This window comes from Aquarana catesbeiana, linkage group LG01 (genome assembly GCF_042186555.1).
Source record: "Aquarana catesbeiana isolate 2022-GZ linkage group LG01, ASM4218655v1, whole genome shotgun sequence".
Taxonomy (NCBI): domain Eukaryota; kingdom Metazoa; phylum Chordata; class Amphibia; order Anura; family Ranidae; genus Aquarana; species Aquarana catesbeiana.
The window spans coordinates 554,461,279-554,480,144 of NC_133324.1; the positions used below are offsets into that span (position 1 = coordinate 554,461,279).

The 18,866-nt window shown below is 46.1% G+C and overlaps 1 protein-coding gene across 2 annotated transcripts in view; it reads right to left on the bottom strand.

Moving 5' to 3' along the window:
- FKBP8 (FKBP prolyl isomerase 8) overlaps positions 1-18,866 on the bottom strand; it is a 237,154-nt gene that overhangs the window by 44,796 nt on the left and 173,492 nt on the right. For both annotated transcript variants that reach the window (XM_073595977.1, XM_073595969.1), the window contains exon 6: positions 14,283-14,455. In XM_073595977.1, coding sequence (XP_073452078.1) covers positions 14,283-14,455 — 173 coding nt within the window. The remainder of the gene's footprint in view (positions 1-14,282; positions 14,456-18,866) is intronic.

Sequence of the window (18,866 nt, forward strand, 5' to 3'; positions counted from 1 at the left end):
TCAGTTTCTCACGTCTTTCATCACGAGTTTATACGTCATGTCATCGCACTTCTCATGTCACTTGCCTGACACGTCTTCAGGTTGAATAGGTCTGAGTTTACGTTTTTAATTTGCCTCACATGCCTCAGGTAACTTGGCCTTGCTAGTTTCTGGAGACTAACACATTTTCAGTCCTGCACAACGTTTACTTTGTCTTTTATTCACGGTCACCTTTATTTGAGTAGCGGTAAGAGTTTTTTTTTCCTTTTGGGGTTCGTCTGGTTAATTCTTGTTTATGACAGTGTTGTTCTCGTTTGCTTAAGTCATGTCACAGGCAGCAGATATGGAAGACTCCATCCATCCTGCTCGGGGTTCTGAATATGGTAGCACGGCCTCCTTGAAACCTCCCGGTTCAGCCGTCACTCTGGCGGTGGCATAGGATCAGGTGGTGGGGTCTGTGTTATTTTGTTACTAAACTATCCTTTGGGTCCTAAAACAGCCATTGGCCTTTGGATACTTTTGCACTACCATTCAGCTGGATACTCTCCCATGTAGTATGCGGTCACGTAGGCGTCCACTATCTGGACGTTTTCCTCCTCATCGAAGTTTCCTAATAGTGTCCCGCTGATCTACGGGAACCAACGTTACTTTTCTCTGTGCTCGCGTCCCTCTGACGGGAAGGGAAATGGAGGCTCGGTGATTGCACGGATAATCAGTCTACCTCAGGTGTTGTTCAAAGCAGATCCAGGTCTTTACTCTTTGTTGTATGTAGGCTGATTTTGCTACCCTTTCAGTTCCTTTTTTACATTCACTATAGGTTCATCAGTGGGGTAGAGTATACAGCAGCAGATGCTCTGTCCCATTTTAGTTACCCGCCTTTTTGCAGCAGGTCTCAGTCACGTACGCCTGTGCTACACCGTCCCATTTTTTTCCTGCTACAGATGGAGTTTGATCTACAAGTCATTGTCAGTTTAAGCCTAGGGAGGCTGGTGACACGGCCAGGGATACCTTCCGGGCTTTTCCATCTCGGTATCCTAGGTTCTATTGTCACAAACATTCAATATCTACTTGCTTTCGTTGCCTTTTTGCCACTCACAGCTCATGCTTTAAACAAGCTGGTGCCTAGTCACAGTTCTAGATTAACTCATGGTGGCAATAGCGGAAGTACCCAGGGATAGGCCACTTTGCCTTTCCCTAGTGGTCCCTTCTTCACTAGCGCAGTGCATGAAACATCGCCATACCCGGCTGCCATGCCTAGGTTTGGCCATTCTTTTACGATAGGCGCAGTTTCTGCTGCTTCTCACCAAGGGGTCCATGTTTCATGTTGTGGAGAAGCTAGGTAGGTGAAAATCAGCATGCATCTCCGGATACATCCCGGATTCACTTGTTGAGATGTCATGGGCTTTCATGCGTTTGGCTGCTCAATGTCACATAAGGTTACTTTCAATCAAATCTTTTGCTAGCTAATCCTACGGTTTTATTTTTGCCCCCTTTTAGGCATACTGACCATGTGACTTTTGGCACACCCCAGGTCACGTTTCCCCTCAGACCTTTCCTAATACGGTTACATAAAACTCAGAGTACAAATGGAAGGATGACCGCAGGTCAGCCTAATTTTGTAGGAGTCGGGATGTATTTAGACCCACCCTCCATCCTCCTTGCCTGTTGACGGTTTCTATCGCGTCCCACCCACCCTTCCCCTTTTTTCTTGCGATTTCTTCTCTTTTACTTCTACTTGGTACAAGTACAAATATACATTTACTTTCTGCTATAAAACATTCTCAAAAAAAAAAAAAAAAAAACTAAAATTTCGTCATCAATTTAGGCCAATTTGTATTCTGCTACATATTTTTGGTAAAAAAATAATCCCAAAAAGCATATATTGATTGGTTTGCGCAAAAATTATAGCGTCCACAAAAACTATGGGATAGATTTATGGACTTTTTATTTTTTAAAAATAGGATTTTTGACTTGCCGTAAAATCCGTTTGAGTTCATTGACAGACACAGCCTTCTTTATTCAGAACCATAGGGTTATATCGCCCCCTACAGGAGTAGGACACTAGACAGAAAAAAAGACTTGTCTATGCCCATGGGCAGTCCTAGGTGATGTACACCCCCTCTCTGCTATAGGCCTTCAGTTATGTAACAAGCAGTATCAGAAGTATTAAAACTCCAAAGAGGGGCGGGTGCTGTGTCTATTAATGAACTCAGAGAAACTGATTTTACGGTAAGTCAACAATCCTATTTTCTCAAACGTTCATTGACAGACACAGCCTTCTTTATTCAGAACCATAGGGATGTTTCAAAGCAAATGCCAAACATGAGGGGTGGGGCAGCCAACAAAAAACCGGGCCAAACAGACAACCTGAAGTTCAGCGAGAACAAACTGGAGCCTGATCAGCAAAAAAAAAAAAAAATCCCCTTCACGAGGGAAAAAAAAAAAATCCCTAGACAGCAGCCTGCAGAACCTTGCAGCCAAAAGAAGCTTCCGTAGATGCCAGTACATCCACCTTGTAAAATTGCGTTACTGACACCTGATGACGGAAGGCCCAGGAGGCACTCAGCACCCAAGTCGAGTGCGCCTTCACCGGGAGGGGAGGAACCCGACCCTTGATAGAATAGGCCTGAGTCACTGTTTGCCTGATCCATTTAGAAATGGTCACCGAGGAAGCAGAGAGCCCCTTCTTTGGTCCGTCCGTGATCACGAACAGGGAGTCAGACGTTCGAAAAGACTCAGTGGCCGCCAAATACACCCTGACAGCCCGTACCACACCTAAGGTGTGCAAGGCAAATTCCCTCGGATGTTGTGGTCTGGGACACAGAGAAGACAACACATGTCTTCATTTAAATGGAAATCAGAGACAACTTTTGGAAGGAAAGAAGGACAAGGACGAAGCACCAGCTTGTCCCTATGAATCATCAGATAGGGTGTGCGACAGGATAGCGCCAACTCTGACACCCTGCGAGCAGAAGTAATAGCCACCAAGAAGGCCACCTTCTGTGATATTTGAGAAATTCCCCTTCTCACACTATTTTCAAACGGAGGCTTTTGTAGAACCGAAAGTACAAGATCCCCATGGTGGCATGGGAGACTGCACCGGTGGCACCACATGTCGCACTCCCTGGATGAAGTTACGCACCAGGGAATGCGAAGCCAGGGAGGGTTGAAAGAAAACCGCTGACACCTGGCCCTTGACAGTCCTCAAGGCCAAATTCTTTTCAGAGCCCCTCTGAAGAAAAGTCAAAATCCAAGTCACCGAAAAGGAACGTGGGTGAAACCCCAGTGACTCACACCAAGAAATGTACGCTTTCCATGTCCGATAATATACCTTCCTGGAAGCAGACTTTCTAGCTTTCGAGCAGCGTTGGAATCACCAACGCAGATAATCCCCTATCCTTCAAATACCTGGCTTTCAATAGGCAGGCCGTTAAAGCCAGCGATGGTAAAGCAGGGTGGAAGATCGGACCTTGGGATAGCAGATCCTCCCTTAGAGGCAGCCGCCAGGTGGCGTCTGCGACCAGACGCACCAGGTCGGCGTACCAGGGCCGACGAGGCCAGTTCAGGGCCACTAGAATGACCGGAATTCCTTTGGCCTCGATCCTGCGCAACAGCCATGGCAGAAGCTTGAGAGGAAAGGCGTAGATCAGACAACACTGGCCCCACAGAGCGACCGGAGCGTCTGAGGCGTCCGCCAGAGGGTCCCGAGACCTGGCCACAAACTTCTGCACCTTCCTGTTGATTGGGGATGCCATCAGATCTCTACCTCTGGAGATACCCAGCGTAGACAAGTCTGTTGAATTACCTCCTGATGGAGGGACCACTCTCCTTGGTCCAATACTTGACGACTGAGGTAATCTGCCTTCCAGTTGTCCACCCCCGCAATGTGAACGGCGGAGATGGCCGGGACGAAACGCTCTGCCCACCATAGAATGACGGCTACTTCCAGGCCGGCTAACACACTCCTTATTCCCCCCTGGTGTTTGACATAGGCCACCGCCGTGGCATTGTCTGACTGGATCCGTATCGGGAGCCCCTGAAGTCGATCTGTCCAATGATCCAGACAGTCTGATCGCCCGGAGTTCCAAGATGTTGATAGGTAGCCTGGATTCCTCCAGCGTCCAGTGACCCTGAGCCGAGCTCAGGCGCAGGACTTCTCCCCACCTGGAGTACAGCGGGAGAAAGGATTTTTCCTGCCGAAGAGCCGGGGAACAAAGCCACAGGATCAGGGAGCTGAATCCGACTGTCTAGAAACTCGGAACATTTGTCCCATTTTAACAAGATCTCCCTTTGCAGGGGTCTCATATGAAACTGAGCGAACGGGACCGCCTCAAACGTAGACACCATCAGGCCCAGTACCCGCATGCAAGTCCGCAGGGGGACCCACCTGCTGGACAGCAGCAAGCGGACTGCCGCCTGTAATTCTGGAATTTTTCCTGCGGAAGGACCACTCTGGCCCGAGCGGAATCCAGAGTCAGACGCAGATACACCAATTTCCGAACTGGAATCAACTCAGACTTCTGGTAATTTATCAGCCACCCAAAATCTGCCAGAGTCTGAACAGTGGTCTCCACGTCGCCCCTCTGAGCCGCTGGGCACTCTGCTCGCAGCAGGTGGTCGTCCAGGTAGCCCAGAACAGCAATTCTCCACTGGCGCAGCAGAACTGGGGCCAACACTTTGGTGAAGACTCGAGGAGCGGAGGCGAGACCAAAGGGTAACGTCGCAAACTGATAATGCTCCTCTTCCACAGCAAAGCGGAGGAACCGCTGGTGCTGTGCACAAATCGGAATGTGCAGGTAGGCATCCTTGATGTCAATGGAGGCAAGAAAGTACTCCTGATGAAGAGATGCCACCACGGAGCGAATGGACTCCATTCTGAACTTCCGCACCCGCACACAACGGTTCAGGGCCTTGAGGGCCAGAATCGGACATACCTTACCCTCTTTTTTGGGGATCGTAAATAGGTTTGAATAAAAGCCCAGGAACCGTTCCGACACCGGGACAAACACCCCTTGGAGCAACAGGCCTTGCACCACGCCCCGGAGGGCAAACAAGCGGTCCAGAGACAGATGCCGATTGGATGAAAAAATCTGCTTGGAGGACAAGTCTGGAACTCTATCTTGTAACCAGACAGAATCAGTCATGGACCCACTTGTTGTTTATCAGAGAGGTCCACGGGCCCGGAAACCAGCGAATACGTCTCCTCACCCGTACTGCGGTTGAGGGTGCCTCTTCATGTCGAAGGAGACTTATCTGGGGGTCTTGAGAAGGCCGCTCTGTTTGCCCGACCAGGGCCGCTTGGGACATCCTGAGGGGGGCTTGAAAGACATCGAGCCTTTGTCAGTGGACCCTGAGGGATGAAAAAAACTGTGTGCCAAGAAGTACTCTTCCCCCCGTGACACCATATCATCCAGAGTGGCCCCAAACAAATGATCACCTTGAAAGGGAAGAGGGCTGGTCCGCAGTCCAACACATCAGCCACAATACTCGTTGAAGCACAAGGGAGCTGCATCCAAAGAGGCATCGCAGACAAACTGTAGCCCCTGGACCAGTTGGTCCGCTAATTCTGTGAAGGCAAGAGGAAACTGGTCACCTTCCAGGTCACAGCGCAACAGCTTCGCCCATTCTGTCAGCGTTTGCGACACCAGAGCAATACCCAAAACCAGGCAAAGCGCCGAACCTGCAATAGAGAACATAGTGTGGCTCAGAGACTCTGTCTTCCTTTCACCCGGGTCTTTAAAGGCCGGAGAATCCTCAACCAAAATCATAGTGGTTTTGTTCAACCGAGAAATCGGGGGATCCACCACAGGTGGAGTTGTCTATTTTTTGAGCAGACTCTTCTCATCAAAGGGATAACGCACAGCGAAACACTTTGGGATCACAAAGGAGCGTTTTGGACGCTCCCATTCTTTAAAGACAAACTTGTCAAAAAAGGGGAGATAAGGGAACACTTTTGCTGCGCGAGGCGGCTCGTGGGTGCCAAAGGGGACCGGCACCTCCACCGCAGCCGTGGCTGCATCCTCGATATTTAAAGCTTCCCGCACAGAAGCAATCAGTGCGTCCACCAGCACTTTCTCGTGTGCAGCCACTGGGGCAGATGATTCATCCTCACTGTTCGAAAGATCTAGGAGTACAGCTGCAGACCCCGCAGGGTGGGCCCTGTCCATGGCAACCGAATCAGATCCAGGATCTGACGAGACAGATTAAGCAGGGGAAGGCAGTGACACTTCTTGCTAGTCCGCCACCCAAGAGCCACCTCCACCCAGGACACAAAGGACTCCAGGGCCACCGCCAGTGCGTCCTGCAGCCTCTGACAGGGGGTCAGGTGGGGAAACATGCACCTGAGACTCCATAGGAGAGAAAAAAAAAAAAAGAGCCCCACACCAAGAGCGACCACTACAATGGGACACCCCCCACTACCGGACCACCAGGACGCCCCACCTGCAGCAGGGGAGGGATCCCCCAGACTCACCAACCCACCAGCGTAGCACTTGCTGCCTAAGATGTAGACCTGCACACACGTGGCGTCCAAGGGAGAAGAAAACACAGGAGTCAGAGCTGTGTTAAAAAGGAGGAGCTTCCGCCTGCCAAAAACACTGCCCTGGGCTACACAGTAATGGCCGCCATTGCCTGAGCCAAAATCCACCAAAATCGCACACCCAGCCCCACCAGTACTCAACCCCGTCCCCCAGGACGCACGCACTACAGGCACACTACCCCATATGGAGGGGGGAGGGAGAAAGGGCAGTTACCAAGGGACCTCCAGGGCCATGAAAAGAGGGTGCAGGGACAGAGGGGACCTGCAGGACAGATTGACCCAGGGAGGGGCCTGAGTCAGCCACAAAAACCCTCTAAGGTGAGAGGGGGACATTTACTCACCATACCAGGACCAAGCGTGCACCGCTCCAGGCAGAACCTCCTCGCCGCCGAAGTGGGGGGGCTGGCGGCCATGAGGGACGCTGCGACTCGAGCCAAGACCCGGTCGTGTGCGACCTCGCGAGGCATTTAACTCACAGGGCCAGCCTCCTGTCCAGTGGGGCTATGTCGCGGCCGACCTATCGTGTAGCTGCGGTCTGCACACGCTCGCTGGCCAGACTGGGATGACCACTGGATCAAATGTCCAGCCCTACGCCCAGCCCGGCAGTTAATTGCAGATCTCAGCGGAAAAATCCAGTAAAAAACAAACTAGAAAAAAAAATTGCCAGGACAAGAGATCACAGCAGGAAACTAGGTCCTCACTCCTGACTAGGCAGGAAAAAAAACTGAAGGCCTATAGCAGAGAGGGGAGTGTATATCACCTAGGACTGCCCATGGGCGTAGCCAAGTCTTTTTATGCCTAGTATCCTACTCCTGTAGGGGGCCTTATAGAATTTAATTTTTAAAGTGGAGCCTTAGAAAAAAAGTAAAGTCAGCAGCTACAAATACTGTAGCTGCTGACTTATTAGGACACGTACCTGTCCACGAATCCAGCAGTGTCTTCAACTGAGCTGATCTTTCATTCGGCTCTCGGGTGCCGCTGCCATCTCGGGTAAGGGAAACCGGCAGTGAAGCCTTGCGGCTTGACAGCCAGCTCCCTACTGCGCAAAGCACGCTGCACTTTGTGAATGGCCTGGTGGCAAGGGAAGGAGGGGGGCCGAACATCCGGATGAGTTCGCCGTGGCAAGTCAGCCGAAAGTGGGGGGTACCTGTCAAAACCAGGTACCTGCCCCCCCCCCCCAAATGTGGCAAAGGAGGGGTGAGAGTCAAATAAGCGGAGCTTCCCCTTTTGGGTGGAGCTCCGCTTTAAGCTTTGCAGCAGAAACTTGGATGTAGCATTGAAGTACTCGTTTTGAGGAAGGGGATTCTGGAACTTTCTGCTGTGAAGAAGGATCTTTCCTCCTGATACATAGTTGGTAAGGTAGAATAAAGACAATAGTCCATCCAGTTCAACGTGTGTGTGTGTGTGTGTGTGTGCGTGTGTAAAAGCATTTCCCATATCCCCGTATACTGTTTTCGCCAAGATGCACGTCCAAAAGTCTTTTAAAACCATCCACACTTCCTTTCAAAACCACGAATTGTGGAAGAGCTCCACATACTTACTGCCCTGACAGTGGAAAAAACCCCTACGCAGCTTAAAGGTTAAACCACTTTTCTTCCAGTCTCATCGTATGGCCCCGTACCCTCTTAAACTCCCTGGGACTGAAAAGTTTCATACTTGCACTGGGATCATCGTTGAGATATTTGTATACTGCCATCATATCTCCTATGAAGCACCTATTCTCCAGTGAGAATACATTTAGCACTTGTAGTCGTTCCTCATAATTGAGGTCCTCCAGTCCCCATATGCATGCTAATATTCTGCTGGCTTTGGTAGCTGCAGCTTGACACTGCATGCAATTGCTCAGTCTGTCTTCTACAAGTATCCCTAGATCCTTCATCCTGGCATCCCCTAGGGGTTCTCCCCCTAATGAATAACATGCATTTATATATTTGCCCCCCAAGTGCATTACCTTACATTTACCAATGTTAAAACTTAATTTGCCATCTAGTTGCCCACTCCATTAATTTATTCAGGTCCTCTTGTAAAGTTTCTATATGCTTCTGTGATGTTCTAGCCCTAAGTATTTTTGTGTCGTCAGCAAACACTGATAAATAAGTTAAACAGAATTGGTCCCAGGACAGAGCCTTGGGGTACTCTAACCACTCTAGACCATTCTCAGTACACGTTATTAATCACCACCCATTGGACTCGCCCCAGCAGCCAGTTTTCTTTCCAAGAACAAACCCTTCGGTCTATACCCACCGACCTCAGTTTGTAGATTAAGCATCTGTGGGGCACTGTATCAAATGCTTTCACAAAATCGGCCTACCTTTGTCCAGATGGCAGCTCACTTCCTCGTAGAATGTTAATAGGTTGGTGTGGAAAGAGCGGCATTTCGTAAACCCATGCTGATTACTGCCAATTATAAAGTTTTCATCAGCAAACTATTGGATATGGTCCCTTATCACCCCCTAAAATAGTTTACATACTACCGATGTTAGACTGACAGGCCTATAGTTTCCAGAAATAGATCCTTGCCCTTCTTTGAATATTGGTACCACGTGGGCTTTTCACCAATCAGCTGATACCAATGTATCTGTCAGTATCCTGTCCATAAAGATTAGGAATAGTGGTCTATAACCTGACTGAGTTCCGTAGCTTCCCTGGTGGTATGATTATGTCAGATTTTTGCGTCTCAAAGCGGTACAATTATTTTGCATAGAAATTTGGCGTTTTATATTGTAGGCCTATAATTCTTAGCAATAGCACACTTAAATCTGTCCAAGAGTCTAGTAGATATCCTGGGTATGATGAAGTTTGAAACACTAAATCATAAATTATAATATAATAAATATAAATAATTCTAAAAAATAATAATATAATACTAAAATGAATTTCCCAACGATTCACTATCGCCCAATTCTGCAAGTGTTCTAATTTACTATCGCTGTTTTCTAGCTGGTCCAAAACTACTTTTGACGTAAAGGGACACTTTTTGGTTGCTATGGACAATCTGACGTTTCCAGGCAGAAAGAACAGTATATATAATATAAAACTGCATGCAGGGCATTGGACAAAGCACTGGGGACAAAAGGGATGTGAAATAATTTCATACAGTAATGTAATCTGTAAGATTACAGTGTACTGTATGTATTATGATTTTTCACTTTTTTGAATTTGCCGCCGAGCTCCGTCCCCGTGCGTCGCGACGCTCGCAGGGAACGGAGGCCGGCACAGAGAGGTTTCGGGGGGAGGACAGAGCCCACGGACACAGCGGGAGGGGGGGACATCGCAGGATACTGGGGACAAGGTAAGTATACCGCACCAGGATCCTGCAATGCAATCCCGAGTGTGGCTCGGGGTTACCGCTAATGGTGCTGAAATTTAACCCCGAGCCACACTCGGGAAAACCGCCAGGGAGGTTAAGGACTTTTGGGTGGAAGCCATCTTGTCCTGGTGATTTATGTTGAGCTTCTCTAATCCTTTTCGGACTCCGGCTTGTGTTAGCCACAAGGGTAGATCCTGTGACAAGTTACTTACCATAAAGTCATGATTGTTATACCCTTCCTTTTCCTGTGTTTTGACTGAGAAGAAACCATTTAATACAGCTGCCTTCTCTTTGTCATCTGTAACCCACTTCCCTTCCTTGTCCTTTATGGGGCCTATGTTATAATATTAGATAAGCACCTGAACGACCGCAACATACAGGGATATACAATGTAACACTTACATAATCACACACAGAGTTGCATTTTTGAAATGATTTATTAGCAAATTATGGTGGAAAATTAGTATTTGGTCACCTACAAACAAGCAAGTTTTCTGGCTCTCACAGACCTGTATCTTCTTCTTTAAGAGGCTCCTCTGTCCTCCCTTAATTACCTGCATTAATGGCACTTGTTTGAACTTGTTATCAGTATAAAAGACACCTGTCCACAACCTCAAACAGTCACACTCCAAACTCCACTATGGTGAAGACCAAAGAGCTGTCGAAGGACACCAGAAACAAAATTGTAGACCTGCACCAGGCTGGGAAGACTGAATCTGCAACAGGCAAGCAGCTTGGTGTAAAGAAATCAACTGTGGGAGCAAGAATTAGAAAATGGAAGACATACAAGACCACTGATAATCTCCCTCGATCTGGGGCTCCACACAAGATCTCACCCCGTGGGGTCAAAATGATCACAAGAACAGTTTGCAAAAATCCCAGAACCACATGGGGGGGCCTAGTGAATGATCTGTAGAGAGTTGGGACCAACCTAACAAAGGCTACCATCAGTAACACGCTACGCCGTCTCAGATCCTGCAGTGCCAGACGTGTCCCCCTGCTTAAGCCAGTACATGTCCAGGCCCGTCTGAGGTTTGCTAGAGAGCATTTGGATGATCCAGAAGAGGATTGGGAGAATGTCATATGGTCAGATCAAACCAAAGTAGAACTGTTTGGTAGAAACACAACTCGTCGTGTTTGGAGAAGAGAGAATGCTGAGTTGCAACCAAAGAACACCATACCTACTCTGAAGCATGGGGGGGTGGCAACATCATACTTTGAGGCTGTTTCTCTGCAAAGGGAACAGGACGACTGGTCCGTGTACATGAAAGAATGAATGGGGCCATGTATCGTGAGATTTTGAGTGCAAACCTCCTCCCATCAGCAAGGGCATTGAAGTTGAAACGTGGCTGGGTCTTTCAGCATGACAATGATCCTAAACACACCGCCCGGGCAACGAAGGAGTGGCTTCATAAGAACATTTCAATGTCCTGGAGTGGCCTAGCCAGTCTCCAGATCTCAACCCCATAGAAAACCTTTGGAGGGAGTTGAAAGTCCGTGTTGCCCAGTGACAGCCCCAAAACATCACTACTCTAGAGGAGATCTGCATGGAGGAATGGGCCAACATACCAGCAACAGTGTGTGACAACCTTGTGAAGACTTACAGAAAACGTTTGACCTCTGTCATTGCCAAAGGATATATAACAAAGTATTGAGATGAACTTTTGATATTGACAAAATACTTAATTTCCACCATAATTTGCAAATAAATTCTTTCCAAATCAGACAATGTGATTGTCTGGATTTGTTTCCACATTTTGTCTCTCATAGTTGAGGTATACCTATGATGACAATTACAGGCCTCTCTCATCTTTTTAAGTGGGAGAACTTGCACAATTGGTGGCTGACTAAATACTTTTTTGCCCCACTGTATGTGTTCCGACCTCACCTTTTTACTGTCAATATATTTAAAAAATTTCTTGGGATTTTTTTTTTACTCTCCTCCACTGTGCATCTCTCAGTCTTTTTTAGCCACCCCGACTGCATTCTTACACTTCTTATTGTGTTCCTTCAAGTTTTGGAACGCTGATGATAACCCCTCCGCTTTGTACTTAAAGGACAGTTTTTTTGTTCTTAATATGACATTTTACATTTTGGTTCAGCCACCCAGGTTTGAGAGAGGGGTAGAGAAGGAAGCGCCACCTGAGTGTAGTATTAACAAATGATGTTTAATGACACCAGGTAAAAACACACAGGATAAAAACATATAAAAGGTTTATCTGTATAGGTATGTGGTCCTCGGTGTTCCCTCTGATCCTGTGGTGGTGACGCTGCAGGGATGCTGTGCTGCAGAAGGTGGATTACCAGCCGGGAGCTCCTTCTGTGGCCATCAGGAAGAGACTAGGGGCCGGCGTGGAGCATGCATGACGTCACAGGTCGTCCGTCTGCTTCCGGGTTCAGTATCCAGGGGAGGAATCGTCCAGGGAGGAGGGCTAGCAGGCTTGGCCTTCTCTCAACCTCCCTGCTAGCCCTCCTCCCTGGACGAAGGCTTGGCCTTCTCTCAACCTCCCTGCTAGCTCTCCTCCCTGGATGATCCCTCCCCTGGATACCGAACCCGGAAGCAGACGGACGACCTGTGACGTCATGCACGCCGGCCCTTAGTCTCTTTCTGATGGCCACAGAAGGAGCTCCCGGCTGGTAATCCACCTTCTGCAGCCCAGCATCCCTGCAGCGTCACCACCACAGGATCAGAGGGAACACCGAGGACCACATACCTATACAGATGAGCCTTTTATATGTTTTTATCCTGTAAGTGTGTTTTTACCTGGTGTCATTAAACATCATTTGTTAATACTACACTTTGGTGGTGCTTCCTTCTCTACCACTCTCTCATCCATCACAGAGCCAGCTCTTTGAGGACAGCAGCCGCCTAGCCTACCAGCCTACTTTAACCATTACATTACCGGTTACCACTTAACCCTTGAACTTCCAGCCCGTCCCCTATGGACTAAGTTGCTCAGCCCTTTATATCTCCTGTTATATATGGACTTGTGTGTTTGCGCTTACAGTTACCAATACTCTGTCAGCCACCCAGGTTTAACCTTTGTTCTTCTATATTTAACTGAATCAAAACGTAAAATGTCATTAAGGACAAAAAAAAAAAAAAAAAAAAGAGGAATTTGTCAGGTGCACAGAAAATGTGAGACATCTTTTATAACTGCCTTCAGCTGACCAGGCTATGAAGTATGATAATGTGCGCATATAGAAAGAAATCAAAGTGTTGCTGGAGATGTCTGTCATGACTTGTAGGACATCCACATAAGAGCAAAGCAGAGGGTAACTGCTATGCCAAGGTATGGTCCTGGAATGCAGGATCATGTTGGTTGGTCATCACCCTAGTCCAGTTTTCTGCCGTTTGACAAACAGAAATGACAGCAATAGCTAGTTGAAGAGCTGGGCCTGTAATAGTAAAGAGAGAGCCCTTTAAGAGCGTCTCAAAATTTGTCAGAACAGTTTTTCATTTTTTAAGAGCCAGTTCACACCATTTGTGGCGCAGGAAACGGTTTCCTGCACAGGACAGAAACGTGCTGCCCCTGAAGACATGTGCAAGTGCCATTAATTCTTAATGGCATCCACACACATCTAAAACAAAATAGGGCAGCGCAATTATAAATAGTACATATGATGAAAATGACAATCAGTGCATGCGAGAGAAAAACACAAATCTGTTGGTGCAGTGATGAGCAGGGCGGTACAGCAGGTGATAGTGATCCCTCCACCACAGATACTCTACCCTCTCACCTTATATACTTGACCTGAAACGGGTCACTCAGCAGTTAAACCCACACCTAAGGTATCGATCACAATTCAGCACTGTTGTTGGACTCCACAGCATATGGATAAAGAAGAAGAGGACAATCTAATGCTCTCCGTATAGACAATTTATTGGTAAAAGGTAAGAAATCTACTTACAATGTATAGCACTCAGACCGAGTGCCAGCATACACACGTGTAACGGTTTCCAACTGAAAAGATGGCCGCGGGTGACGTCTGACGTCATGGGCATACTGAAAACATAATTATAGCTTCAGTAGTAGTATTACACCATGGTTATACAGCTGTATCAGGTTTTAATAGGGTGTTAAGGTGTTTAGGGAATATTTAGCCTAAGCCCTCCTTTTTAGGCCTTATTCACATGGGTGCCACGATTCATATGCCCGTGCAAAAGGCTGTCTTCAGCTGCCCAGGATGTACAGGTGTTCAATGCAGGGGCATTCAGACAGCCTGATGAAATTAGTGATGGGTGGCTGGCTGCCTGGACCTGCATGAGCCTCAATGCGAGTTCTTGAGTACATGTCCCTGTGGGTCCGATGCATGGATCCAGACGCAGATAATCTGCATTCTGATATGTTCATTAAAGGCCTTACATGAAGACATTAGAAATTAGGCACTGTCTAACCAAAACAAGTTACAGACTAATGCAGACAGTTGCAGATTAATCTCACTTTTTGTTACCTTTCCCTTTCTAAACAAAGCCTTGATATTTTCAGGTTGTTGCTCCAAGACCATATTACAAGACTTTAATGCAGCCTCAAAGTGATCAAGTTTAAGCTGGGAAGCAGCCAGGTTGTTCAGACACTTCATCTTGACATCTAGTAATTCAGCTTCTTCTTCCGGTGTAAAGTCAACTAGTAATCAGAAAGGGGAAATTTTCAGATATGATTAAGAAATTGTGGCAAATTTCATTCGTATAAAATGGTTCATGATGCGAACAATCATAACGTTAATTTGGATGAAAACATGGCAGTTAAACTACAGAAAGTTGCTACAGAAAGTGTGTTCTGTGAACATACAGCTACAGTATGTTAACCAACAAACATTTAAAGTGGCAATGCCTAGAGGAACTACCACAACAGGGATAGAAGTACATGTGAACATGTTAAGTATTAGAAACATCTTCCCTATAAAGTTTAAGTATATGTATAGAGGAATTTTGGCTTGCCTGTAAATTCAATATCTTGGAGCACAGGACAGGACAGAATACTCATACACCATGGGTTATACACTTGTCTTGTACCTTCACGTTACTGGACCCTGGCAAAGCTCTAGAGGACAAGGACTCAGGGCACATCCCCTATAACCCTACCCCACTTTTTTGTAATAAGAAATGCACAGTAAACCAAGGAATAGAAGGGAAGGTGGCCTGTGTCATGTACTATACTCCAAGGTATAGATTTTACTTCTTATTTTAACCAAAGGATATAGGCAGAGTATAAATACAATGTGGGGCATGCCCAATGAATAAGAAGGGTGGGCAACAATTAAGCAAACATATCTCTGCCAACAGGCCCAAACAATAAGAATCAGAAGACCAAACTTCAAATAATCTCTGGGATTGATGTGCCTGTGTTTACAGACAAAAAGATTTCCAGGCACAATAATAGATCTTCCTGTAATGCTTTTAGCATGGAATCACAGACTAAGGAACCCCTCTATCCTTTAAGACCTGGGTCTCAACAGCCATGCAGTTACAGCCAGAGGCTGAGAAGCAGTATTGAATAGAGAGCCTTGAGATAGCAGATCTGGACTATTGGGAAGAAGTCAGGGGTTGTCTGCTCCAAGTCCGAGTACCAGTTCTTCTGGGTCAGTTTGGTTTAATTAGGATCACTGTTCTCTCTTGCTCTATTTTCTGGAGCAGAGGAGGCAAAATTCGCACTGGAAGGAAGGTGTCTGTTAGCCTGAACTGAGACCAGGAGATTTTTAAAGCATCAGAGGCTAGAGCTAGAGGATCCCTGGTTCTGGCAGAGGTAGTTTGTTGTTGAATCTGGAGGCTAGGATGTTCACATAAAGAATCCCCTGTATTTGGCATGTCAGACTGAAGAGCCTATTAATGATCCAGGCAGCTGAGGTAATCCCCTTTCCAGTTTGTCCACTCCTGGGATGTGAAGCAGAGAACACTGGACGGTGAATTTGTCCATGAGATAATCTCGTTTGCTTCCTTTAATGCCCTGCATCTCTTCTTGTAGTTGAAAAGTTGACTGATCAGAAGTAAAACAATAAAACTAGTAATAAAGCGCAGAATGATTTCTCTATAAGAGGTCCTTCACCTAAGGACACTATAAAAAAACGGAGGTTTAATTTAATTTTTTTTCCTATTCCTCTGAAAACTTGCTCTTGCTCTTGACTTTGACTCGGCCATTCCATGACATTTTTTAATACTATAATTTTTAGGTCAATTTGGTTGAGTTTTGGTTATATGTCACTGTCTCGCAGAAAGCCAAATCTTTTTCCAAGGCTTAGATTTCACCAGATATGCCCTGCAGGATTTTGATGTATTCATTCTACACTATAAACTTACAAGCTGCCCAGGGCCTGTTACAGGAAAACATCTCCACATCACAATGCTTTATGGTAGGGAGAGTGTGTTTATAATGATGTGCACGGTTTGACTCATACTAAAGTATTTAGTGAAAAAATTGGATTTTTTTCTAAATACTTACCTGTAAAATCCATTTCTTGGAGTGCATCATGGGACACAGAGCAGGTTATAATGATAACTATGTGGGTTATGCACCCCCTATAGGCGAATGGACACTGGCCGATCAAACAGGAAGTCCCTCAGTTTTTTTGCCAGTGTCTGTAAAGTGGATGGACACTGGTCTAGTTAGTACTTGTATGGGAGACTGCCGGGAAAGCCAGGTGCTGTAAGCTTTTACCCTCCAGAGTCAAGGAGGCATCTGAGGCTGCTGTGTTTTGAGAGTATCTCAGGCCAGAGGATGTTAGGGCAGTGTCTAAGGTAGTTTGTTTAGTTTTTAGGTTGACTCTGGTAGGTTACGTATGCCTCTTTGTTGCTTTGCATTCTCAGCCTTTTGCCTTGCATTTGCTCTTGGAGCAGAAGTTATGGGTTCTTTATTGTAAACACTCAACCAGTAGTGACCCCAAAACCAAATGGGGATGTGAAGTCTATCTTAGATGTCAAGGGACTAGAAAATGTTTTAAACGTCCTTCTGTTTCAGATGGAATCAGTCCGATCAGTGATGGCCTCTCTGCAAGAGGTAGATTTCAGGTGTTCATAGTCATCAATTATGCATATCTTCATGTGCCAGTTTTTCCAGGCTCATTGAAGGTTTCTGCGATTTGCAGCAGACAGTCGCCATTTTCGTTTCGTGACACCGCCCTTCTGGCTGGCCACAGCCCCCCCCAAGGGTTCACAAAGCTCCCAGCTGTGGTGCAGGACTTGCTGAGGATGCAAGGGGTGTCAATCTCAGGATACCTCAATGATCTTTGCTCAGGGAGCAATCTGTTCCAGATTTAAAGCAATGTAAAGGCAAAGGGTATCCTTCAAAAAATCTTACGAGGAAATTATATCCATGTTGAAATGGTTCCCTACGTGCAGTTCCACTCCAGGTCTTTGTAGAGGGACATTCTCTCTGTCTGGAACATGAAGGTCCAAGCATAGGTTTGCCGGAGGGCTCTGTCCCTGGGGTATTGAACAGTTTTAATTGGTGGTTGATTGTTCGGAATCTGGAGAAGGAGAAATCTTTCTTCCAGTGATATGAAAGATGGTAACCACGGATGCTAGTCTCTCGGGTTGGGGGGGGGGCTGGTATGGAGGTAGCTACAGTTTCAGGGGACTTGGTCTCCATTGATAAAATGCTGGAAAAAGATGCCCATCAATAACGTGGATTAGAATCTCTGTCAGTTTTAATTGCTGCTGGTAGAATCACCCTCTCAATTTGTCCTGTTTACCATGATCATTGAAAGTGAAAGTAAAAGAAAATCCCAAATGTTGGGTGGTCCCCAAAAAAGTAATAGAGGGGAATCTTCCAATCGAGACACTAGTTGTGGTTACCTGGGAGGTTCCCAAGGAATTCCCTTAAAGTGTTACTAAACTCAAAACAGTAAAATCTGTATATGCAGTAAAACATGCTTGTTATACTCACTGTGGAACCTAAGGGGTTAATCCTCTGCATTGTGTAAAAAGGCTGTTTGATGTTGTATGCACTGATCCTCCCCTTCTTCCACTGACTCCAGAACAGGTTCGGGTAAGACAGTTACTGGAACCAGGCTGCACATGCTCAGTTTGGTGTATATTGCTAGGAGAGTTTTTTTTTTCCTTGGGCGGGGTGCATGTGATCAGCACAGGGCCAATTAGCACTTTCAAAACAGGGTGTCAGGGGTCCTGGATCCTGATGGGACAGCTCAGTGCAGTATGATAACTCCTCCTACAAGCTTTAATCAGGAACTGATAGCATTCACAAGAGTGCTATATACTGCTGATGAAAAAAAGTTATTTAGAAGTTCATATTTACAAAAAAAATTACTGCATTTCCAGGTTCTGTGTACCATGGGAGACCAGATATAGTGAATGCAGGGTCCTGGGTTTATGAACTCTTTCATTTGCAGGGATTTCCTCTCACTTCCTGTTTGGCCATGGGACAGGAAGTGAAGGGAAATCTTCGCAATGGGACACAGATGGCAAACAAAAATCTGACAGGGGTTATAACTCTATCCAAAACGTAAAAAAAAAAAAAATGCTTTGCCGAAAGTCCTTCCACTTCCCAAATGTATGATAAATGGAGAGTATTTTTTCACCTTATAAATTTTACATAGCATCAAAACAGACTTGTGGAATAATTAGTATATATATAAAAAAAAAAAACAACCCCACATACCACCATATGAGGTCAGAAGTAATTATGATGCACTAAAAAATACTGCAAATAGCATTTTCCATTCCTTGCCCCTACTGTCTAACCATCTTGATATCGTCATATGTGTTTAAATTATATATATTATATATATATATATATATATATATATACACACACACACACATTACATACACACACACACACACACACAGTAAAACCTTGGATTACGAACATAATTTGTTCCGGAAACGTGCTTGTAATCCAAAGTACTCGTATATCAAAGTGAATTTCCCCATAAAAAAATAATAGAAACTCAAATGATTCATTCCACAACCATTTATTCACAAGTCCTTCAGTCTATAGTCCACATTCAGGAAAAGCCTGGAAGATGAGGATCCGACTTACAACTCATGCACATTGCAGCTCAAAAAAAAAAAAAGCTGTT